This window comes from Rhinoderma darwinii, chromosome 4, assembly GCF_050947455.1.
Source record: "Rhinoderma darwinii isolate aRhiDar2 chromosome 4, aRhiDar2.hap1, whole genome shotgun sequence".
Classification (NCBI taxonomy): Eukaryota; Metazoa; Chordata; class Amphibia; order Anura; family Rhinodermatidae; genus Rhinoderma; species Rhinoderma darwinii.
In genome coordinates this window covers 184559126-184585994 of record NC_134690.1, presented here as the reverse complement: position 1 = coordinate 184585994, position 26869 = coordinate 184559126, and the positions used below count along the sequence as shown (strand labels likewise).

Below are 26869 nucleotides of genomic sequence, written 5' to 3'. Positions count from 1 at the left end.
GTCAATGGAAAACGGCTCCAATTACGTCTCAAGAAGTGACAGGTACTTCTTTGATGCGGGCGTCTTTTTTACGCGCCGTCTTTTGACAGCGGCGCATAAAAAAAATGACCGTCGGCACAGAACATCGTAAAACCCATTCAAATGAATGGACAGATGTTTGCTGCCGCTTTGGAGCCGAATTTTCGGACGTAATTCTGGGCTAAAACGCCCGAATTTCGTCCGTAAATAAGGTGTGTGAACCCAGCCTAAGGCTTCATGCACACGACCGTAGCCGTGTGCACGGCCGTGATTTTCGTGTCGGCCGGTTGTGGACTGTCAGCCGCGGGCCGCCCGCAAATCGTAGGACATGCACACGGCCGCCGTCATTGTTTTCAATGAGCCCGGACCGCAGAAGATGTCCGTAATAGGACATGCACGTTCTTTCTGCGGTGCGGGTTCCCGGGCCATGCACGGACCGTAAAAACTACGGTCGTGTGCATGGCCCCATAGAAAAGAATGGGGCCGCAAATCTCCCGTGGATTTTCGGGGGAATTGCGGCCGCAAAAACACATTCATGTGCATGGGGCCTAAGGGTTAACTGTTTTATTTTTCTTTAAGTCATGGGCCGCGGGTTAACCTTCGGGCTGAGTTCACAAGGGGCGGATACACTGCGTAAGAGCACACAGCGAATCTGCCCTGTGTGCCACAGGGAATGTCAGGCAAAAAAGCACACCAAACTGTAGTGCAGTTTTTCTCCCGGAATGTCCACTGCGGAAAACTGCAACACTGGGACGTTTTATCCTAGGAGACAGCTGCAGCCTGTGATTGGCTGCAGCGGCGGTCACATGGAATGAAGCGTCATCCCAGGAGGCCGGTCCTCTGACGTCATCCAGGCCTGCTTCCCGGGATGATGATTAATTCCATGTGAGCGCCGCTACAGCCTGTGATTGGCTGCGAATCGACCGCAAAAAATGCAACAACTGCTATTTGCTGTGGGATTTACCTCCCCATTGAATTTAATGGGAAAACCCTGCAACAAATAAGCAGCGCTTTTACGCAAATGCAATTGACATGCTGCGGAATGAAAACCCAGGTAAATTTCTGAGCAGTTTTTCCGCTCAGTATTTACGCAGAGTGTGGATGAGATTTGTTTTATCTCATCCACTTTGCTGCTACTGTATTTGCTGTGCAGTATTTACGCAATGTGTGAACTAACCATCAAACTCAAGAAAAGCATGGGTTGACTTTCAATAAGCTCCTTCTTTCAACATGATAAAAATAAATTGTGAATTTGCTGCTGAAAAATTAGCATAACCATTCTAATTACCAGATGTGTAAGGAAGGGTAGGTCAGCTGGTTAGAGGCCAGCATCAGGGACAAAACCAGACTTTAAACTTGGTGTGGTAAGTCCAAGAGATTAAAGGCTATGTACACATTTGAATGGAATTTCGTTTTTTTTATTAAAGTAATGTGTTGTGTATTTTTAAACCCTTTTCTAAGTGGCTTTGATTAAAAATATTTAACTTTTTACAATACAGTCTCTATGTATCCGTTATTTATAGAAGCTGTATGGTTCTGAGGGTGGGTCCTGTGTGTCTCTGACACACAGGATCCACATAATATCGATCATATCTAAGTTCATAATCTATTTTTCTCATTAATTCACCAAAATCAAATCTCAAACCTGGTGAATTAATTTGTCAATGCACCGTAATGGGTTTCTCTGTGTATTATGCAGTCCAGTTAGAGCAGGAGGTTATTCTGCTACAGCAGGAGACAGCTGCTTTCAAAGAATGGAAGGAGGGAAAACTCTGGTATTTTTTTGCGTTTAGCTCTAAACCCTAAAACAGCGCTGCAGCACCTTCATTTTTAGGTTTGATGGCATATGGAGATTTTTTTCTGTCAGATTCTACAGCATTGCTTCTAGAGAAGAATATCTCCGAACACATGTCTGACAGAGCTGTTCGGCAGTGCACAAAGCCTGCACGACACTGTGTAATATTTATATGAGTCACCCTGATCATCATGTAATAATAATAGTATGCATTATTATATAACTATTATTACATGACTTTCAGTGTGGCTAATTGAAATCTTAATATATAAATAAATAATAATAGTTAGAAATCTGCACTGTACATGGACCTAATAATATCTCCATACCAAGACTACATATAACTTCCGCAACGACCAACACATTCTATAGTATCACCCAATAGTGACTGCATATTGGTCACATTCCAGTTCTACACTGGCGCTCTGCAGAGTATAATCACGCTGTGAATACAGTGCAATCAACACAGTACAATTAAATCCAGTGTCTTACAGGTGACGTCTTCTCTTATTTAAGTCATTCACTTCTCTCCATCCGACCCAGATCTCCGTCAACTTCTTCCAGCCACAACACGTCTCTGTAGAGGTTTTGCCCAGATGTCTTTGGCTCTTTGCTTTTCTAGAACCCTCCTCACTCTCTAAACAAACTTTCCAACCTGCTGCCTCTTTTAACAGTGTCCTACTGCTGCAAAAATAGTGGAACACAAATAGGCCTCCCAAAAATAATAGTGGCAAACAGATAGTGACCCACACAGTAATAGTACCGCCCATTGTGTCACACACAGTAATAGTGACCCCATACAGTAATAATGCCCCCTTTATGCCCTGCACAATATTAGTGCCTCCACACTGTAATACTGTCCTCTATACAGTAATAGTCCCCCACACATTAATAGTGTCCCCTTTGTGTCCCCCTACACATTAATAGTGCCCTCCTTTGCGTAGCAGACAGTGATAGTGGCACCTTAGTGCCCCAACACAGTAATAATGCACCTTAGTGCCCAACACACTTTCATACTGCCCTCTTTGTATGCCACACAATAATAGTGCCCCCTCACACTGATTATGCCCCCTTAGTGTCCCCCCCACACAGTAAGGAAGCCTATTTAGTGCCTCTACATAGTAAGGATGCCCACTTAGTACCCCCACACAGTAATAATGCCTCCTTAGTGCCCCTCACAGAGTAAGTTCGCCTTCTTGGAAACCCCCTTAAAGTAATGATGCCATGATTACGTCTTAGTGCTCCCCACGCAATAGACACGCAATGTGGTGGTGCTCTCTTAGTGCCTCCCCACACAGAAATAGTGCCCCTTAAAATAATAAAATTAATAATCACCTATTCCCACTATGAATGGAGCAAATCATTTGAATGCAGAAGGGCCTCCTCTGGCCTGTGCAGTCTGTGGCTCACTGCAGGCAGGCACGATATTGTCATCGCTGTGACCTGCACTGAGCTGCGAATGGCGAGAATCACAGCGTAAATGCTGATGGTCGAGCTGACGGCTTCCTGCTCCACTATTGTATTTAAATGTATCTGCATCCTGAGGATGCAGATACAGTTGGACACAGCGGACATGTGGCAGGGGTCCCAAGATGGCTGAAATCCGAGACTGTCCCGCTGGATCCGGTAAAGTTGGGAGGTATGTGTAAAGGGTTATTTTGCTAGAGGAGGACAAAGCTGCTTGTAAAGGGTTAATCTGAGTCTCTCACTACATACAAACAGAGCCAGGAGGAACCAGGAAGGAGAAAGCAATGATTTACCTCTGTTGCTGCTTCTTCTTCTTCTTCTTCTTCTTCCTCCTCCTCCTCCTCCTCTTGCTGCTCCATAATACACAGGAATCCATCTTACATTGCGGTTAATATAACAACATCCAGAAGGAAGTAAGATAGCAGCAGAGATGTTCCCAGTGTTTATATGCTGCAAACACACAGTCCCCCCTCTCAGTGGACTCCCCCAGCTCAGAAGTAAGAGGTCTCACAAAGCAGTCAAGTTAGACTTGGAATGCTCACTGCTGCTGACTTCTGCTGAAGTCCTTTTTTCTTAAAGGCCTGTGCTTTTATCACAAAAAATTAAATTTTTCTAATCATATATATTTGAGAAAGGTTTTATATTTTGGTTTCCTAATACTTCATGAGGTTTCCAAGGAAGGGATAGGTCCCTTTTAAAGAGGGTTGTCTCTTAAAGACCATCCCTTTACATATGCTCTATTAGGACACAGAGATGACCAGAATTGCCCAGGACTTATTGGAAAGCCACTAACATTACTTTTTATCTTTTTTTCTTTATAAAGGGCCACAAAGGAATGAATGGTTCTCCTGGTAATCAAGGAATAAAGGTATAGAATATGCATAATACACACACATTCTGTTTATTTTAGTTACTGTGATGTGATAGTCATTATTTACAGTACTTCTTGGAATATCCATGCAATTTCAGTGGGATCTGACAACTTTTTCCATCCCCCCATTTAAATTATTAGCAGATCCTGCCTAAATTGGCATGATCTGTCCACAAATATCTAATGTATATGCCCATCTTAAGAATTATTTGATTATGTGCAATCCTGCCTATTTTTAAAATAGAAAAGTATTCAACTTTAAAAGTGGATTATAGACATCATTCAGCCATAACATTTAAACCATGTGCCTAATATTGTTTGGGTCACCCTCATGCCACCAAAAAACAGCTTTGACCCATCGAGGCATGGACTACACAAGACCTCTGCAAGGTGTCCTGTGGTATATTTCACCAAAACGTTAGCAGCAGATCCCTTAAGTTCTTTAAGTTGTGAGGTGAGGCCTCCATGGATTGGACTTATTTTTCCGGCACATCCAACAGATGCTGAATTGGACTGTGGTCTGGGAATTTGGAGGGCAAGTCAACAACTTGGACTCTTTGTTATGTTCCTCAAACCATTCCTAATTAATTTTCCCAGTGAGACAGATCAGATTATTCTGCTGAAAAAGGCCACTGCCATTTAGAAATACTATTTCTATGAAGGGGTATACTTGATCTGAAACAATATTTAAGTAGGTGGTATATGTCAAGCTAACATTCACAGGAATGGCAGGACCCAGCCGAACATTTCCCAGAGCATCACACACCTCCGCAGGCTTGCCTTCCTCGCTTAGTGCATCCTGGTGCCATCACATGATCTAAAAGAAAACATGATCCATCAGACCAGGTCACCTTCTTCCATTGCTCCATGCACCAGTCCTTTTGCTCACGTGCCCATTGAAGGCACTTTTGGCGCTGAACAGTGGTCAGCTAAAAACGCAGCGAACTGACACCTTTCTATTATAGCCAGCATTTACTTTTAATAGTCAAAAAGAAGGAAGGAAGGAGGCTGGCACTACGGAATTCAGACTGAGAGGTCTTCCTGTGTGGAGGTTTTAGCTGGCGTGTGGTCATGTATGGAGTTCGCTATATGATTGCCCTGGGGTGCTCATCGACAAGTACAGCACGTTTTGTTTGAAATTGAAAAAAGTAAAAAAATCGAGGCACTCACTGTTGATTGCAATAAACTTCTTTTATTCACTGATCATGGTCTGTGAGATGTGTAGTAAGCGTAGTGCCTCGATTTTTCTACTTTTTTCAATTTACTTTTAACAGCCCTTCTTTGAGATAAGACCAGACGGGTTAGCTTTCAATTACCAAGCGCATAAATGAGCTTTGTGTGTAATAAGAACTCGGTGTAAAGACTGCAGTGGGCATATTTTTTGTCTACATTTTTGCAAAAATAGAAATCAATATAAATTAAACACTGATATACAAAACATAAATGAACAAAAATAAAGGAGCTATATTCGATTGAATGCAAACAGATTTTTTTTGAATGTCAATTTCTTCATTAATTAACAATATTTGATTATTCTATTCTTTCAAGTTGTTAGAGATTCTATTCAGCTATTTTTTAGTTAGATCTAAAAACAGGGCCTGCTTTACGTTATTTGATGTCCTCTGCGGTAACTTCTGTTGGTGCCCCCTTCCCATATGGTATACTGTCATCCATACCATATAGTGCCTAATAACAAACACTTTACAGTATGGTGCCCAAATAACAGTGCCATACAATGGCCAAATAACTGAATAGAATTGTTATTTCAGTAACTGTATAAAAATACTGTTAACTAAATAAAAATGTTATTCAGTGCTGCCACCACTTTGTACTGCAAAAAATTATACTGTACAATGTCTAGGTGGCATCACGACATAAGTGCTCAAATAAAACCCACATACAGTGACCAAATAACAGCTCAATATGTAAAGTAATCTAATAACAGTGTCTATACAATTTCTAAATAAGACTGCTTTTCAATTAATATTGATAGTCATCCCAAGCCTCAGATGCCAAGACTTCTGTGGCACCCCCTTCAAACAATATGTCTATAAATGTCATATAACTTTGACAGAATTCTGACCAGTCACCGCTAGAACACTTACTGCCATATTGCTGCATATTGAGGCACTTTGCTATTCAGGAGTCTGGAAAAACTGTGTGACACCCCTTATAGAAACTTTAATGCATGGTGTTTGATAAGCAGCTTAACCCCTTAGTGACCAACAGTACGCCTTTTTACGTTCCTCACTAATGGGCTTTAGGCTAAGGCGACGCCTGTTCACGTGATCGCTTTAGCCTAAAGTAGCGCCGAAACGGAAGATCAGAGCTCCGTTCTCTCAGCTACCGGAGGTAGCTGAGAGTTCGGAGCAACGACCAGAGACCATAACGAGTGGTCTCTGGTCACGTGATTGCCGTGAATCGTTATTTCACGGCGTTCACGCTAAAGCGGAAGATCGTCACCATTTCTCTCTCCTCTCATGGAATAACTCCTAAGAGAGGAGAGAGAACGGGTAATAAGTGTTCCCCCACCCCTCCCACGTCCGATCCTCCCACATCCGACCCTCCCCCTCGTCCGATCCCTCCCCCAAAATGGCGCACGCATGCGCAGTGCATAGCTCCGTTCTCTCAGCTACCGGAGGTAGCTGAGTGTTCAGAGCAACGATCAGAGACCATCACGAGTGGTCTCTGGTCATGTGATCGCCGTGAATCGTTATAACAATTCACGGCGTTCACGGTAAAGCAGCAGATTGTTGCCATTTCTCTCTCCTCTCATGGAATAACTCCTTAGAGAGGAGAGAGAACGGGTAATTAGTGTGTGTCCCCCCTCCCAAGTCCGATCCCCCCCCGTCCGATTCCCCTTCATGTCCGATCCCCCCCTGGTCCGACCCCCCCCCCTCGTCTGATCCCACCCCAAAATGGCGCCCGCATGCGCAGTGCAAAGCTTACCTGTGTCGGTAGCTGGCACAGCAACAGTCAGGGACCATTGTGACTGGTCCCTGATCAGGTGATCTCTGTGATAAAACCTATCACAGAGATCACTGACAGTTATTTTCATAACACAGCCAGGACATAGGCTGTGTTTCTCTCTCCTCCCATTGTAGTTGTTCTGAGAGGAGAGAGAGATCAGTCTGCGTCCTGTTCTGTGAAGGAAAAAAAAGTGAAAAAAATAATCTTTCTAATATATACATATATATATATATATAATATATATAAAATATATATTAGCGTCAGCGCCAGATTAGCGTTAGTGCTAGTTTAGCGTTAGTGCTAGATTAGCGTTAGTGCTAGATTAGCGTTACTTTAGGTTTAGTGCTAGTTTAGCGTTACTTTAGGGTTAGGGCTAGTTTAGCGTTCGTGTTTAGGGCCGTTAGAATTTATTATACGTCTGTTATATAAAAAATATTTAAAAAAAAATAATAATAATAATTTGTGTCGTTTTTAGGTTTACTTTAGGGTTAGGACTTATAGGGCATATATATATATATATATATATATATATATATATATATATATGCACATATCTATAAATATGTCTCAGCGTATGTACAGCGCGGAGCAAGCCTACGCCTTGCTATGTTCCGACAGTTCTGAAAGCGAAATAGACAACGCTTCAGAATTTGTTCCCGAAAGTGACAGTGACGATTCTAATTCTACCGCTGAACCCCATAGTCCTATGGTGGTAGATACGTCAGTCGCTGTAGAGGTGTCAAGTGCAGGGCCGAGTGTTGCAGTCCCTCCCGTGATGTGGGATCCTGCACTATAATTTTCCCCCCAGGTACCCCAATTTGAAGCGACTCCAGGAATTAGTGTTGACGTCCAAAATTTTACCCCCTATAATTTTTTGAATTTATTTGTATGCGATACGGTCCTAGACTTGATAGTCCAGCAGACTAATCTGTATGCTAGGCAGTTTGTTCTGTAAAAGCCTGCGTCTATGTACTCCAGAATGTGGAACCCCACAAGTGTCCCAGAAATTAAAAAAAATTTAGGCATTACCCTCAATATGGGTTTGGTTAAAAAACCATCTGTCCGGTCTTACTGGACTTCTAGTGCTGTCCACGCTACCCCTGTATTTGCAGCAGTGATGTCCAGAAACCGCTATGAGGCCCTAATGCGATTCATGCATTTTACCGACAATTCCCAAGTCCCCCCAAGAAGTGACCCAGCCTATGATCGGCTTAATAAATTAAGGCCATTAATCACCCTTCTAAGTGATTTATTTCTAAAGTTGTATACCCCTGATAAAAATTTGTCTGTAGATGAATCGCTCATGAGCTTCAAAGGCCGTCTTTCCTTTTGTCAATAGATCCCTTCCAAACGAGCCAGATATGGGGTGAAATTGTACAAAGTGTGCGAGAGCACAACGGGTTACACCTGCGGTTTCAAAATATATGAAGGCAGGGACCGCTAAATTCATACCCCAGGCTGCCCAGAAACTATTGGCACCTCTGGCAAAATTGTGTGGAACCTAATGGAGCCATTTCTGCACAAGGGGTACCGCGTCTATACAGACAATTTTTATACAAGCGTTGCCCTTTATAAAGCCCTCCATGCTGCAAATACAGGGGCCTGTGGGACAGTACGGAAGAACAGAGTGGGACTCCCACAACAGTTGGCGTCCAGGCGTTTGGGAAAAGGAACATCCATGGCCCTTGCAAGTGAGGAATTACTTGCAGTGAAGTGGGCCGACAGAAGGATGTCTACATGCTGTCCACCGTACACACGGACACCACTGTGGCAATTACGGAGAGGGGGGGCTACCACTGCAAAGCAGAAACCTGTCTGTGTAACAGACTATAACAAATTTATGGGGGGTGTAGACCTTTCCGACCAGGTGCTTCAGCCTTACCTGGTGAAGCGCAAAAATAAGGCCTGGTACAAAAAGGTAGCAATCTACCTCATCCAGGTTGCTACCTATAACAGTTTTGTTATTTTCAAAAAAGCCCAAGGAACGCTCACTTTTCTTCAATTTAAGGAGAAGGTCATTGAGCATCTTCTTTTTGAGTCCACTATACCTGCAGAATCCTGCGAATCTGAGGATGTGCGCAGGCTTTCAGAGCGCCACTTTTTACACCCTATTCCTTCCACTGAGACCCAAAAATATCCCCAAAGAAGGTGTCGGGTATGTAGCAAGCATGGCAGGAGGAGGGATACCCGCTTTTATTGCCCCATGTGTCCATCAAAACCAGCCCTTTGTAACTACCCCTGTTTCGAAAACTTTCACACGGTTGCAAATTACTAGAATTTAAACCCCAAAAAAAAAAAAAAATGGGTGGGGGGTCTTTTTAGGGAGTCAATTTCTTTATATTTTCTTTTTAGTTTGTGGGCTTTCTAAGTACGGATTATTTCTTGTGGGAGAGGTTGTAGAGCACATTTTTTTCAGACCGTGAAACTAATTTTACTCCTTATGATTTTTTTTATTTATATGTGGGTGATCAAGTGCTGGAATTAATTGTCCAGTACAAAATCCCACATCCACAATTTTTTTATTTTGACTGTTCTTATGACTATGTCCTGCCACATACAGCTGTTACATTCCTAATTCTGTACCGTGATACGGGCATGATCTTTTTTTTATTTGGAGGATCTCTAATAATCGAGCTGTTCCTTATCAATACACCATGGGCTTTGTTACAGTTCTTCTGGAAATACTGACATCATTTTGGGGATTAGTGATCCTTTACTGTTCCTATAGATGGTTTTGGACACTGTCCCTTTATATATTCTGTAGGTGATTGGTTGTTTTGTGCACATAGCGGTTCCTACCTTGCCGGGCAGGGGCCTGGTATGGTGTACTGCGTCACTTGGCACATTCGTCCCTCATAAGGATTGATGGAGCTAAAGAGACGTTGTACAACCAGTCACTGAAAAAAACAAAACCTTGTCATGGCAGCCCTGCAGGTGTTCTTGTATCTAGTGAACAGACTCGAGTTTGCAACATGTTTGGATACATTTTCCTCCATTTGTTTGAAGATATTACCCGTCACTCCAGTACAGTTTATTTTTTCCTCTCTGACTGATTTTATATTAGGACAGAATTCTGTCCACAATGACATCATAATGGCACCAACTGCTTCTTCAGCAAGACATAGTCGTAAGTACAGGCAAATACGTCTATAGCAAAATGTATCCATTATGAATACACGGCTTCACTTCTCTTCTGTATGCCGCACAAATTTATTAATGTGGCATATTTCTAACAAAATAACCTTCTACCACGTCTCCTCTATTTCATGTGGAAACGTAATAAGAATTTGAAGAAAACATTATATACCCATAGTGTCTGAAATGATACCCATTATTTCCTCCTTTAAAAAATTTTGGTCCGCATGCTCACTACACCACTAGATGAATACCTTTTAGGGGTTTAGTTTTTAAAATGGGGTCATTTCTGCGTGTTTTTTTTTTTTGTTCAGGCAGCTCAATGCCTCTAAATGCATGATATGGGGCCTAGAATTTATTGAATTGTGCCCTGAAAGCCAAAGGGTGCTCCCTCTCTTTTTGGCCCAGCCACACGTCTAATAAGCAGATTGGGGCAACAATGGGAGTATTTTTGAAAACAGGAGAAACAGGGTGATTGATTTTGGGGTGTGTTTCTTCATTCTCATGGTCGCTTTACAAAGAAATCGGTCTTCAAAGTGATACTTTTATATAAAAAGTGTTTTGTTTTTTTAATTTCACCTGCTATGCATTAAATTTAGCAAAAAACTGTGGGGTCAAAATACTCACTACACCCCTAGATAAATACCTTAAGGGGTCTAGTTTTCTAAATGGGGTCGTTTATGGGGAGTTTCTATCGTTCTTGTAGTTCAAAACCTCTCCAAATGTGCAGTGGGGCCTAAAGCATTTTCAAGCAAAATATGAGTCCTGAAAGCCTCCGGGTGCTCCCTCCCTTTCGGGCCCTGCCGTGTGTCCAGGCAACGCATTAGGGTCACAATGGGGGCATTTTTGAAAACAGGAGAAACAGGGTGCTAGATTTTGGGGTGTGTTTCTTCATTCTCATGGTCGCTTTACAAAGAAATCGGTCTTCAAAATGATACTTTTATATAAAAACTGATTTTTATTTTTTATTTCACCTGTTATGCGTTAAATTTAGCAAAAAACTGTGGGGTCAAAATACTCACTACACCCCTAGATAAATACCTTAAGGGGTCTAGTTTTCTAAATGGGGTCGTTTATGGGGAGTTTCTATTGTTCTGGTAGTTCAAAACCTCTCCAAATGTGCAGTGGGGCCTAAAACATTTTCAAGCAAAATATGAGTCCTGAAAGCCTCCGGGTGCTCCCTCCCTTTCGGGCCCTGCCGTGTGTCCAGGCAACGCATTAGGGTCACAATGGGGGCATTTTTAAAAACAGAAGAAACAGGGTGATAGATTTTGGGGTGTGTTTCTTCATTCTCATGGTCGCTTTACAAAGAAATCCGTCTTCAAACTGATACTTTTATGAAAAAAGTGAAATTATATTTTTTTTATGCCTGCTTTGCATGAATTCTTACAAAAAAACTGTGGGGTCAAAATACTTACAACACCCCTTAATAAATACCTTAAGGGATGTAGTTTTCAAAATGGGGTCACTTGTGGGGGTTTCCACCATTCTGACACCTATGAGCCTCTGAAAACCTGGCTTGGTGCAGGAAAACAAAATGTACTTCAAAATTTATAAAATTATTACTAAACTTGTAAGTCTTCTAAATTGCTCAAAAATTATTTATTTTTTTCAAAAGTTCTGCCAAAATAGAGTAAAGAGATGGAAATATATATTTAATAAAAAAAATTGTACAGTATGTATGTACATATGTGACCTATTGCAGTTAAAAATAGGGAAAAATTATCATTTTTACAAAATGTCTTCAATTTTTCTATTTTTTAATTAATTTCCGCAAATCATATCAGTCTACTTTTACCACTAAAATAAAGTACAACATGTGACGAAAAAGCAATGTCAGAATTACTTGGATATTCAAAACTTTCACAGAGTTATTCTCTGATAAAGTCACACATACCAGATTTGCCAAATTTGGCTTGGTCATTAAGGTCCAAACAAGCTTGGTCACTAAGGGGTTAAGGGGAATGTGTCGCTAGAATTTTTATTAATTTTTTTCAGTTAAACAATTAGTATTCGAGTGATTACACATTGTTTTAATTTTCTCACAAGTCAGGAAATATTATAAATTAGATTCTGGGGGAAACAGATTCAAATAAAAGTGACTGAAAATATATAAAATGCAAGAACTTTAAGTGATTTTTTATAATGTAAATGAAAATCCACTTTAGCTTCTAAATCTAAATCTTTCCTTTCTCTTTATAGCAAAATATTTTTAGAGCATACTTACCTGTAAAAAACATAGCTGCTCATATACTGCTGGCTCAATACCCTAAGAGAATACATTGCAAAGTTATAGTCCAGTTCAATGAACATTAAATACTGCAGTCATAATGGCTCATTAACTTTCTTATCCCCTTTTGTCATCAATAGTCAATTCCCATTTTTCTAGAATTCTATATAAAATGTTTTGATATGTTGATCTTTAAAAAAAAATACTGCTGATTAGTACATACAACATGTGCTTCTCCTGTAAAAAAAAAAAAAAAAAGTGGAATGCTTACACAGATTATTTGAAATATGAAATATGTGTCAATGTTTTGACATGATGTTACTTTTTTTTTTTTCAGGGAGAGTCCGGAATTATTGGTTCCAAAGGAGAGGTATGCATAATTGACTAAAAGCTGTCATTGCTTGTTGCCACCATTTTAAACCAGGGTATAAATTCTATTTTTGAAAAAAATATATAAGCTCAGTGCAAATGGTCACTCATTGCTCTTTAAAGCAGCTCATGTAACATGAGATGTAGCCATCTTTATCTTGACAATCAGAGTCAAGATAAAGAGGGCTACATCCATATGTATAGATAGGTCCTAAATCTCTTCCTCTATTTCCGCTGTTACACTCTATGCCCAGAAAAGGGGCATGGGATTTTGTGGACAAGTTATAGACTGTGGAGTTTTCAATGATATATTGATGGCAGTTGCACTATGGTCCTGGTGCTTGAGGGGCACTAAAAACTTTTCTGCCACAGAAGGGGACACCAGAATTATAAGTGTCATATATTAGGTGATGGGCTCTGGTATAGATTTTGCATTGGGACCCAGGAGCTTCAAGTCACGCCTATATATAGATTCCATACTCCTACTATGACAGACTTCTCAATCCGGGACACAACAAATGGTGGATTCCTCCTAGTACCCATTTAATTCATATTTTTGTCAATCAATAGAATGCTGCTTGCATCTGGTGGCTTTCCCATAAATAATAAAGGCTGGTTCAGTTAAAAATGCAATTGTAATGCAATTGTAAATGCAATAGTAAGATGTTAAAGTAATTGTAAATGCAATAGAAAGATTGTAATGTCATTGTAAATGCAGTTGTAAGATTGTAATGTAATTGTAAATGCAGTTGTAAGATTGTAATGTAATTGTAAATGCAATAGAAAGATTGTAATGTAATTGTAAATGCAGTTGTAAGATTGTAATGTAATTGTAAATGCAATAGAAAGATTGTAATGTAATTGTAAATGCAGTTGTAAGATTGTAATGTAATTGTAAATGCAATAGTAAAACTGTAATGTAATTGTAGATGCAATATTAAAATTGTAATGTAATTGTAGATGCAATAGTAAAATTGTAATGTAATTGTAGATGCAGTTGTAAGATTGTAATGTAATTGTAAATGCAGTTGTAAGATTGTAATGTAATTGTAAATGCAATAGTAAAATTGTAATGTAATTGTAGATGCAGTTGTAAGATTGTAATGTAATTGTAAATGCAGTTGTAAGATTGTAATGTAATTGTAAATGCAATAGTAAAATTATAATGTAATTGTAGATGCAGTTGTAAGATGTAATTGTAAATGCAGTTGTAAGATTGTAATGTAATTGTAAATGCAGTTGTAAGATTGTAATGTAATTGTAAATGCAATAGTAAGATTGTAATCTAATTGTAGATGCAGTTGTAAGATTGTATGTTTAAAAATCACATGGGAAAAAGACTGTGACAGTTGTACAGTATCAGTTGGCTTCCTGGGCAAACAGAGTCTACACTTATATATACAATTAAATTGATGGCATATGGAATACAAACATAGAGATTTGTTGAATGGATTTACTTATACTGCTATCTTTGCAGAAAGGAGAAATGGGAGATCCAGCACCTCGGGGTCTTAATGGACAAAGAGGAGATCCTGGTCTTCCAGGATTAATTGGTGCCCCAGGTCCCAGGGGTATCAGTGGGGATAGAGGGCCTCATGGGCTGCCAGGACCAGAAGGGAGGCCTGTATGTAATATTTTTCTTTTTATGTCATATTTCTACTTTCAAACAAATTTTTAACCTGTAAATTGATTGTAAAAACTGAAACAAAGTGACAGAAACCAATATCAGTTTGTCATCAGTTTTCCAATCAGTTTAGATCAGTTGCAGAGTTAATAAACATAATGCAAAAAAAAAAAGTGTCGAACTAGACTGAGATGATTATATTTACAGACTCGCCAATGACAATTTATTATTGATGTGTCTTTTCACTTTTTTTTCGTGATACAGATGAGGCTTAATTATGGTAAAAAGGGAACTAATATATTTTAAGTTTTAAGCTTTTCATGTGGGGAAAATACATGAAGGTAAAATGAAAAAAATAAGATAAAATAAATATTTTCGTAGTACTTCCTTTGTACTATAATGTAATTGGCTCAATCAGTGAAATTTTCCTCACCATATCATTAACCTAACTTTTCTATGTATAATCATAACAAATCTGGGGACTTTATCGACTATTTGATGCAGCTACTGTCCAAAAACCAAAGTTGTCTCTTTGCCTAAATTTCACATGAGTGCCATTATACATAATAGAGAACTCAGTAATAAGGAACTAAGATTATGTTTCGTAGGTTAGGCTCAGGGATGAGATTCATTCTGCACAGTTTAGACATATTAACATATGATGAGTATGTTACGCTCATGCAAAATGCATCCGTGTCACATGGAATGCTAATTGGTGGCATTAATGGTATAGAAGGGGTACACTGTATTGCATGTTATCTGCATGCAAGAAAAGGCAGAATAACACAGATCTTGTCTGCCAGACAACACCCGCTTGGGCTCCTCTTTCACAGGAAATCACATGATGTCATTATGACATAATATTTTTCCACAGCAAACTCTTGACTATGTAAGCAATTACATCTGCTTTCAGAAACACACTACTCCATTTTAGTGAACGAATTGTTTCAGTTTCTTGTCACATTACAAGGATTAGACTGTCACGGTGATCAGCTAAATTGGGACAATATCAGAGTCCAGAAAATTGAAAAGATTTATATTAACATCACAGCTGCAGAGGGTATATACAGCTGTACTGTAAATATATCAATTGTGGATGGGAATGAGTTAAAATAATAATATTGCAATTGTTTTCTTAAACTATTTTCCATGAAATAACTTAAACCTGGTTTAAAAAGTACCTGTCACCTCTCCTAACATGTTTATTTTAGAAAATACTTGTATTCCCCATTACATAAAATTTTAGAATATATTTTGTTAGAAATCTGCATTGTGATATTCCTCTTTTATCAATCCTAGATGTTTATTAATTCTATTAATTCTATGTAGGGACAAACCACCAGTTGGTAACATCCAGTTGTCAACAGCACAACGTAAACCTCGACGTAAAAAATTATCCAGAATCGTTATTTCATGGGGAATACAAATATTTACTAAGGCAAATATATCAGGAGATGTGACAGGTCCTCTTCAAATTCAAAACTCTTCGCTCAAACGTCGATTTTAATTTAAGGGTATATTCACACATTACAGATTTATTGCAAACATTTTTACGATTTAAAATATTTTCCATATGTGGTTGTTTCTGCAGCATGTGCATTAATTTTTATAAACCCTATTCAGATCTATTGAAGAGTCACAGAAATGTTTGCAAACATAAATCTGCAAACATGTCTGCCATGTGTAAACATACCCTATGGAGGACATATGGACAATCTTAGTTTTTTCTTAAGCAATACATTTGAAGAGACCATGTAGAAAAATTGGAAATATTAAATTTTCTAATTTATTAGTTAGCCATAGAATGAGTATTACGTGAAATAGATCACATATTAGAGGAATATAAAATTCGGATGTAGCCATCTTTATCTTGATAACTTGCTGTAGCGTGATATCACACAACAAAAGCCATTGAAAAGTCATTGAATAAGTCAAGATAAAGTATCTTGCCACTGTGTATTTAACAAATACCTTTTATTTGTAACTCACTAAAAACAGGGGTAAATCACCACTGTGAAAAGCCCCACCGTGTGTATTAAAAACGTATCAAACATAAAACACTGTTAAGTTTCATGAACATAGCACAGTGTTTTTGCAGATATGCATTCGGGATCAGCATTAATATTGGGCACAACAATAGTTTGAATACTAGGTACACACCAGAGTCCAAGATTGACACACCGGAAGCTCCCAGTGCTGGGTATAACACAATGCTATCGTTCCCTATGCAAAAAATCCCTTAATCAAAAAGACCCTACGCGTTTCAAATACTTATCCTCAGGGGTCTGTATCTTGGTCACTATGGCCTGATTGCCAGCGATATATATTTTCAGCAGCAGATATTCTGCTGTACATCACGGAAGGATGCTCGCATTGATGTCCGCGGCATACTTCGTAACGGGGCTATGAGTTGCTTTAAACACCTAGCTCCACCCCCTGTTCTCGGCAGCGCTAACCGAACCAGCCAATCACATGCGTCCCCCGAATTCGTGACGCCTGTCCATGTGACTCCCGGCCGTCAGCTGACAACCCGGAACCATCATCGACCGCATCAAGAAGAACACGCAGGCGCAGTGGAAGCCACGGACGTATCGCCCATGCTGCCAGAACCAGCGATAAAGGAAGGAGTATAACGATATGGGATATAGGATATTGGTTTTACGGATCAGTTCCAAACCGCAAAAAGACTGCCTTTAAAAACAACTCTTCCACTGTAAGTACATATTGAAAGGATAAGTGCGATGTCCCTCACATTGTAAAGTATTGATTACACACAAGATGACCCACTGGCCATATCAATTCGCTTGAAAGCCACCTTTCGAAGAAAAACAGCCATATGGACTTGGCTGCCCGATAATGGATGATATAACTGTATGTTCATATAAAGCACGTATAGTTTGTCTGTTCATTTAAACCCGCTGGTTGTGTACATGCCAATCTGTAAATCCATACGGGCTTTATTGCGTAGAATGAGATTGTCCCAATCGCCTCCCCGTTTGGGAGGTCTTATAAGTTCAATTGCTTGAAACTTTAAACATTCTGCATGACCCTGGTGTTTTGCATGTACATGTTTAGATATTGGAGTATCCCTTGTATGGACAATATCTCCGACATGCTCCCTTATCCGGCGCCGAAATTGTCGCATCGTTTTGCCCACATAGTTTAAGGGGCATGGGCATGTGATCAGATAAACCACCCCTGCTGTTTTGCAGTTGACAAAATCACGAATGTCGTACTCCTCTTTTGTGACGACACTCCTGAACTTGTTTCCCCTTAAGATGAAGTCACAAGCCTTACAGCTACCGCATCTATATGTGCCTGGTATTTGTCTATCCAGCCATGTGCCCTTAGATGTGATAGGCTCAAAACAGCTGTGCATAACTCTATCCCTAATGTTTTTTCCTCTCCTAAACGTGACTGAAGGCCATGGTGTGATCTGATCTGCTAAGTCTGTGTCAGTGCTAAGGATACGCCAGTACCTTTTGAGGATTTGCATAATTTCGCCCTGTTTAGATTCATAAGTGCCTATGAGTCTCGTAACTTTTTCTTCTTTACGTTTTTTAGGGACAAGAAGACTCTGCCTATCCGCATCTCTCGCTCCCTCGTAGGCCTTCCTCACTACTCCCATGGGAAAACCCCTATCCTTCAATCTATTTTTGAGCTCCTTTGCTTGTCTCTCGAAATCATCCATGGAGCTACAATTACGGCGTATTCTCATGAACTGGCCTTTGGGAATACCACGTTTAAGGGGATAGGGATGGCAGCTGTTCCATTGTAGGAAACTGTTGGTTGCTGTTTCCTTCCGGTGTACTTTTGTACTAATTGTGCACTCCATTGTTTTTGTGATTTTCAGATCTAGAAACGATAGTTCTTGGTCACTAATTTCGCTGGTGAACCTCAGCCCTAAATAATTTTTGTTAAGGGCTGCTACAAAACTATTGAACTACTCAACTGTTGAGTTCCAGAACAACAACACGTCATCAATATATCTTATCCATATTCCTATTGATGAGGTCCATTTGGCAAACTTGTCCCCAAAGACAATTGTCTCTTCCCACCAGCCAAGAAATAAATTTGCATAGGTGGGAGCAGTGGGACTCCCCATAACTGTACCGCATTGCTGGTGAAAGATCATGTCTTCGAAGATAAATATATTTTTTTCCAACACAAAATGTAATAACTGTAATACCAATTGGTTATGGGCCACAAACTGAGTGCCTCTGGATCTAACGAAGTACTCTACCACTTCACAACCAAGTTTATGTGGAATAGACGAGTACAATGCCTTTACGTCCAAACTAGCCAATAGTGTGTTATGCTCCAAAGTAATACCTTCAATTTGTTTCAGAACATCCATGGTGTCACGTACATATGATGTGAGACCCAGTACAAACGGACGCAGCACCTGATCTATATATGTACTCACATTCTGTGTTAAATTGTTGATGCCTGAAACAATCGGTCTGCCACGTAAGGGGGGATACCCTTTGTGGATTTTGGGCAGGCTATAGAAACATGCCATGATGGGAAACTGTGGATACAAAAAACCAAACTCACTAGCACTGATCAGGGATCTGCTCTTGGCATCACTCAGAATGCCCAAAAGCTCTTTTTTGAACCGTGCTGTGGGATTGTCTTTTAAAATGGTGTAACAGTCAGGATTGAGTAAAATGTCCTCACACATTTTCTTGTAGTCTTCCCTGCTCATAACTACGATGTTACCACCTTTGTCAGATGCTTTTAAAACAATATTTTGTTTTTTCTACAAGGTGGTCAGAGCTAACCGTTCAGACCAAGACAAATTGTTGTCAATACCCCTCATATCCTGACTCAAACCTTGTATCTGGTCTCCCACCATGTCTACAAATAAATCCACATTGGTGAAGTTTCCTATTGGTGGCAGTTTTCTACTCTTCATTTTGAGATTGGTGAAAGGGCCTAAACCTGGGGTTCTATCAGATTCCTCAAATAACCCCTCCAAGGCCTCAAGGCCTTCCAAATCCGATTCTTCCAACCCCATTTCTATACATTTTTTTCTATTATGATGTTTGAAAATTTTTATCCATTTTAGCTTTCGAGCGAACAAATTCAAGTCTTTTATCCAAGTGAATGAATCAAACTTCACCGTGGGGACAAATGAAAGTCCTTTCTCTAGTAACATGGTCTCAGAAGCGCTCAGATTGTATTCAGACAGGTTGATGATTTGTAGCCTATCTGTACCTTTTCCCTTTACTAATCCTTTTGTCCCCTCAACATGTAGCGGGAAATGGGGGGATTGTTGGATAAAAAATTACTCCCAGTGTTGGATAAAGCTCTTGCCCGGCCTCTATTCATATCTCTGGCCCCTCCCCTAATTTTGTGTTGGAAAATAATATATTTATCTTCGAAGACACGATCTTTCACCAGCAATGCGGTACAGTTATGGGGAGTGCCACTGCTCCCACCTATGCAAATTTATTTCTTGGCTGGTGGGAAGAGACAATTGTCTTTGGGGACAAGTTTGCCAAATGGACCTCATCAATAGGAATATGGATAAGATTTATTGATGACGTGCTGTTGTTCTGGAACTCAACAGTTGAGGAGTTCAATAGTTTTGTAGCAGCCCTTAACAAAAATGATTTAGGGCTGAGGTTCACCAGCGAAATTAGTGACCAAGAACTATCGTTTCTAGATCTGAAAATCACAAAAACAATGGAGGGCACAATTAGTACAAAAGTACACCGGAAGGAAACAGCAACCAACAGTTTCCTACAATGTAACAGCTGCCATCCCTATCCCCTTAAACGTGGTATTCCCAAAGGCCAGTTCATGAGAATACGCCGTAATTGTAGCTCCATGGATGATTTCGAGAGACAAGCAAAGGAGCTCAAAAATAGATTGAAGGATAGGGGTTTTCCCATGGGAGTAGTGAGGAAGGCCTACGAGGGAGCGAGAGATGCGGATAGGCAAAGTCTTCTTGTCCCTAAAAAACGTAAAGAAGAAAAAGTTACGAGACTCATAGGCACTTATGACTCTAAACAGGGCGAAATTATGCAAATCCTCAAAAGGTACTGGCGTATCCTTAGCACTGACACAGACTTAGCAGATCAGATCACACCATGGCCTTCAGTCACGTTTAGGAGAGGAAAAAACATTAGGGATAGAGTTATGCACAGCTGTTTTGAGCCTATCACATCTAAGGGCACATGGCTGGATAGACAAATACCAGGCACATATAGATGCGGTAGCTGTAAGGCTTGTGACTTCATCTTAAGGGGAAACAAGTTCAGGAGTGTCGTCACAAAAGAGGAGTACGACATTCGTGATTTTGTCAACTGCAAAACAGCAGGGGTGGTTTATCTGATCACATGCCCATGCCCCTTAAACTATGTGGGCAAAACGATGCGACAATTTCTGCGCCGGATAAGGGAGCATGTCGGAGATGTTGTCCATACAAGGGATACTCCGATATCTAAACATGCACATGCCAAACACCAGGGTCATGCAGAATGTTTAAAGTTTCAAGCAATTGAACTTATAAGACCTCCCAAATGGGGAGGCGATTGGGACAATCTCATTCTACGCAATGAAGCCCAATGGATTTACAGATTGGCATGTACACAACCAGCGGGTTTAAATGAACAGACAAACTATACGTGCTTTATATGAACATACAGTTATATCATCCATTATCGGGCAGCCAAGTCCATATGGCTGTTTTTCTTCGAAAGGTGGCTTTCAAGCGAATTGATATGGTCAGTGGGTCATCTTGTGTGTAATCAATACTTTACAATGTGAGGGACATCGCACTTATCCTTTCAATATGTACTTACAGTGGAAGAGTTGTTTTTAAAGGCAGTCTTTTTGCGGTTTGGAACTGATCCGTAAAACCAATATCCTATATCCCATATCGTTATACTCCTTCCTTTATCGCTGGTTCTGGCAGCATGGGCGATACGTCCGTGGCTTCCACTGCGCCTGCTTGTTCTTCTTGATGCGGTCGATGATGGTTCCGGGTTGTCAGCTGACGGCCGGGAGTCACATGGACAGGCGTCACGAATTCGGGGGACGCATGTGATTGGCTTGTTCGGTTAGCGCTGCCGAGAACAGGGGGTGGAGCTAGGTGTTTAAAGCAACTCATAGCCCCGTTACGAAGTATGCCACGGACATCAATGCGAGCATCCTTCCGTGATGTACAGCAGAATATCTGCTGCTGAAAATATATATCGCTGGCAATCAGGCCATAGTGACCAAGATACAGACCCCTGAGGATAAGTATTTGAAACGCGTAGGGTCTTTTTGATTAAGGGATTTTTTGCATAGGGAACGATAGCATTGTGTTATACCCAGCACTGGGAGCTTCCGGTGTGTCAATCTTGGACTCTGGTGTATACCTGGGATTCAAACTATTGTTGTGCCCAATATTAATGCTGATCCCGAATGCATATCTGCAAAAACACTGTGCTATGTTCATGAAACTTAACAGTGTTTTATGTTTAATACGTTTTTAATACACACGGTGGGGCTTTTCACAGTGGTGATTTACCCCTGTTTTTAGTGAGTTACAAATAAAAGGTATTTTTTTACTCTATTGTCACTTCAGTGAATTTACTGAAATTCCTATATTGTGGGAGCACAATTATATTTATCTAAATTAATACAGTGAAGTCACTGTGTATTTAACCCCTTAATGACCAGCCTATTTTAGACCTTAATGACCAGGCTATTTTTTACGTTTTACCATCATCGCATTCCAAGAGCTATAACTTTTTTATTTTTGCGTCTACATAGCTGTATAAGGTTTTGTTTTTTGTGGGACAAGTTGTATTTTTTAATAGCACTATTTTGAGGTACATATTATTTATTGATTAACTTTTATTAACTTTTTTTGGGGGGGGATAGAAAAAAATCAGAAATTTTGCCACACTTTTTTGCGTCCTAAATCTACGCCGTTTACCGTGTGGTATAAATAACACAATAAGTTTATTCAGCGGGTTGTTACGATTGCAACGATACCAAATTTGTATAGTTTTTGTATGTTTTACTAATTATTTGTTTTTGTGTCTCCATATTTGAAGAGCTGTAACGTTTTTCTTTTTTTGCCGATGCAGTTGTATGAGGGCTTTTTTTTTGCGGGAAGACTTGTAGTTTTTATTGGTACCATTTTGGAGTAGATGCGACTTTTTGATCACTTTTTAATCACATTTTTTTAAAGTCAGGATTCACAGAAAACAGCAATTTTTCCGTCGTTTTTTATTGATTTTTTTACGGCGTTCACTGTGCGGGTTAAGTAATGTAATAGCTTTATAGTCGGGGTCGTTATGGACGCGGCCATACCAAATATATGTAACTTTTTATCTTTATTTTGTTTTTTTAATAGTAAAGCAATTTGTAAGGGGAGAAAGTGGGATTTTCATTTTTTTTTCACATTTTTTTTTTTAACTTTATGAAACTTTTTTTTAAACTTTTTTACTAGTCCCACTAGGGGACTTCACTATGCGATCCTCCGATCGCTATTATAATACACTGCAATACTTTTGTATTGCAGTGTATTATGCCTGTCCGTTTAAAACGGACAGGCATCTGCTAGGTCATACCTGCGGCATGATCTAGCAGGCATTCATTATTAGGCCCCCGGCTGCCATGGGAGACACAGACACTCGGCGATCGTATCGCCGGGTGCCGGTGGGGTGGGAGGGAGCTCCCTCTCTCCAAAACCACTCAGATGCAGTGCTCGCTATTGAGCCTCTGGCAGCTGTGAGCAGGGAGATTTGCTCTGTTTACTTATTCCGATGCCGCGACGTAAAAAGTCTATGGCATCGGAATAAGGCCCGTTAGTGACCGACGTAAAAAGACTATGGGCCAGTCACTAACGGTCAAAATAAAGACGACTACATCTGTATTTGTATTTACAAAAATTTTTGTTTTAACTGGATGTTTTAAATACAAATGTGCAATGTATACATGAGTCATCTTTGTAACATGCAATATATTCATGTCATTACTTTTATAAAGGGTAAAGAGCAATCTGAACAATTTATACGGGAAATTTGCATGGAGGTTTTAAAAGGTATGTACGTTACCAATAAAAAAATAATCTTTGTAAGAAACAGTTTAAAGGGAATGTGTTGCCAGAAAAACATGTTTTTTTAAAAAAAATTAAACATTTAGTGTGTGGGTGATTGTTCAAATTTTTTTTTTTTTTTTTGCACGAGCCAGGAAATATTATCAATTATTTCTAATTTATAATACTACCCATTTTTGGTCACTAGATGGAGCTGTTCCCAAAATTGCAGCATTGCAACATTGGGTTAAAAGCCCTCGCTCTAGTGAGCTCTCAGCAACCCCCCCTCCTTTATCCTGGCTAGTGCCGGGATAAACGAGGGGTTTGAACGGTGTAACCTCCTACAATGTGTGTCGCCATTTTTTGAGCTAACCCACAGTGTAGTAGGTTTACATACAGTAGTAAACACACACAAACACGAACATACATTGAAATCTCTTACCTGCTCCTGCCGCCGCGGCTCCCTCCGGCCCGTCCGCTCCGTTTGCTGCCGCTGGTGCAAGTGCACAAATCCGGAAGCCGCGACCGGAAGTAGTAATATTACTGTCCGGCCGCGACTTCCGGTCCACAGGAAAATGGCGCCGGACGGCGCCAATTTCAAATAGGACTGTGTGGGAGCGGCGCATGCGCAGTTCCCACACAGACGCCGTACACTGCAGTCAATGGGACGGGAGCCGTTCGCAGTCCCTATGGGACTGTGGCTGCCGTATTCCATGTCTGTATGTGTCGTTAATCGACACACACAGAAATGGAACAAAAAATGGCAGCCCCCATAGGGAAGAAAAAGTGTAAAAATAAGAAAAAGTAAAACACAAACACACAAATGAATATAAACGTTTTTAATAAAGCACTAACATCTTTAACATATAAAAAAATTATTTGTGATGACACTGTTCCTTTAAATGTAAGACATGTCAACAAGAAAAGGCTGATAAGATCCACATGTGCTACAATTGCAATGGAGTTATAAAATACTGGTGTAAAACTTTTGAACTAGTAGAAAAAATATATCAGGTAAAGATCATAAAAAAAAGTAATTGTTTACTGTTGGGTAATCTAATTGAAATCCAGGGAGGAAAGGGTAGGAAGGGGGTGATATATGAACTTTTCTTTGCAGCAAGGCTAGTTGTGGTGAGGCTGTGGATGTCTCATAAAAAAAATAACAAATGCTCAATGAAGAAAACTAGTCGATAAAATTACTCGTTATGATGAAAGTGTTGGGAATGGCATAAATAATAGTAAAAAATCTTTGGGTAGATAGCAAGAGTAGGAAAAGTATTGTTTATTAAAAAAATTGTAATAGAGGGTCAACCGGCAATAACAACTGTTAAGAAAAACGTACATACAGTAACATAAGGGCATTCTTGTACATATTGTTTTTTTTCTTTCTCCTCACAGAAGTAATGGTAAGTGGTAGGAGGGCATGGACAAAAAATGTTTTATGTTTATTCTTTTAGAGATGAATATTGCACTTATTGAAAAAAAAAAACATTTTGGGAGGAAAAAGAAGAAAAAAACAATTCATCATAGTCTATGCAAAAAACTTTATGAACAGCATTTATGGGCACTCAGTTTGATTTTTATAATTCATTTTTAACTTACTCCTTAATACATAATGTGTCAGACCTACAAATAATTTAGGTTAAAATATAGAGAAATTTATAATTCCCTCAACTGTCAATATATTGATATTGCTGTCTTTGTATGACGATTAAAGGGAATGTAACATCAGTACATCATATTTTTTTAAAGCAAGTTTTTATTATAATCATCTTTTTTTTTTACTTTTTTTATGTTCTTTGAGGGGTTAGTATCCACATATAAAAAAATTCTTTAAATACTTGAGAGTTTTCACACTGGTCACTAGAGCAGGCATATAAGCTGATTTTTCCTTTTCTGTAGCTCACTAGTCAGCTTTTCTGTATAGATTGTAACAGCATGAGCAGAATCCTCTCATTATCAATAGAGGGTGGGCAAGTTTAAAGGGGTTGTGTCATGACAGACAGGATATGCCATAAATGTCCGATCGGTGCGGGTTTTAGCTCTGGGATCCGTATCTATCTACCAAACTAGAGTCCCCCATCCTTTCCCGCCTGCTGGGGCGGCCATTGACTTCCGCATCCATGAAGAAAAATCAGTGTATAGCAGGACGGATTTCTTAAAACAGCCAAGCTTGCTGGGCAACACTGTTTCCGTAAATCCTATAGAAGTGGTTGGGCATTACGGAAACAGCGTAGCAAAGTGAGCTCCACTATTTCTATAACTTGGACTGTTCTTCTGTACTGCTGGATGCCTAGATAAGGCAGTATCGCAATGCTATACATAACGATGATCCCTGATCTCTGGGAGAGCGGGCTGTACTCCATCACTTCCTGGGCATTGTAACAATCTATGACAAGTGGCCCATTGATTCCCATTGATTTCAGTCATAAGGCACAAATATCCTGCTGTAATATCTGTACAGACCATACAGAAAGTGCGTGTCTCCAATATGGCTCCCCCAGGGGTTAACAAACTAAAATTTGCTACAACATTTTAAAAAAAAACAGAACAAACACATGATTTCACTTCTACAGATTTACATCTAATTAATGAATCAATAATTATTGTATCTATTTTTTTATTCATCTAATAGCCCAATTACCATCCATACTTCATTCTGAAAGGATGCAAAGTTGTGATCAGTGTAAAACACAACAAGGACCTCCTGGTGTTCCAGGGCCCCATGGACAAGTTGGCTCGGAAGGTCCAAGGGGGTATCCTGGATCACCTGGAAGAAATGGCTTTCCAGGCCCTGTAGGACATCCAGGGCGACCAGGCATCCCAGGACTTAAAGGTATAAAGAGTGAAATTTAGATTTTTTTTTTATATTAATGGTTTACAAATCAGCATTATTAAAACCATTTGCTGTAGGATTTATAGTCCATGAAGGGCACAGCTATTTTGGGCTTTGAAGGCACGGCATTTGTTTTTGTTTTTTATCACTGCGTGTCGTGAGCCATAACTTTTTATTTTTCCATCAACATAGCTGTAAGAGGGTTCACTTCTTTGTGGGATGAGTTGTGTTGATTAATGTATTAAAAAAGCTTTATTATTTTTTTTGGAGGGAGAATTGGAAAAAAGATAGCAATTCCACTAGTTTTTTTTCAGTTTTGTTTTTATGGCGCTCACTATGCAGATACATGTCTTACTAGCTTTATTCTGTCGGTCATTATTATTGTGGTGATACCAAATTATATTTTTTTTTATGTTTTACTACTATTGCACAATAAAAACATAGTATTTTTAAATCTTTTTTTTGTGTCGACACGTTCTTAAAGCCACTTTTTTTTTTTAAATTAATGCTC

The 26869-nt window shown here is 39.7% G+C and overlaps 1 protein-coding gene across 1 annotated transcript in view; it reads left to right on the top strand.

Annotated features, from left to right (window-relative positions):
* The window catches only part of COL21A1 (collagen type XXI alpha 1 chain), a 384255-nt gene that overhangs the window by 351869 nt on the left and 5517 nt on the right, over positions 1-26869 (top strand). Inside the window, exons 24-28 of the mRNA XM_075864141.1 lie at positions 4104-4148; positions 12824-12856; positions 14333-14479; positions 23474-23528; positions 26158-26358. Of these exons, the coding sequence (XP_075720256.1) occupies positions 4104-4148; positions 12824-12856; positions 14333-14479; positions 23474-23528; positions 26158-26358 (481 nt within the window). The remainder of the gene's footprint in view (positions 1-4103; positions 4149-12823; positions 12857-14332; positions 14480-23473; positions 23529-26157; positions 26359-26869) is intronic.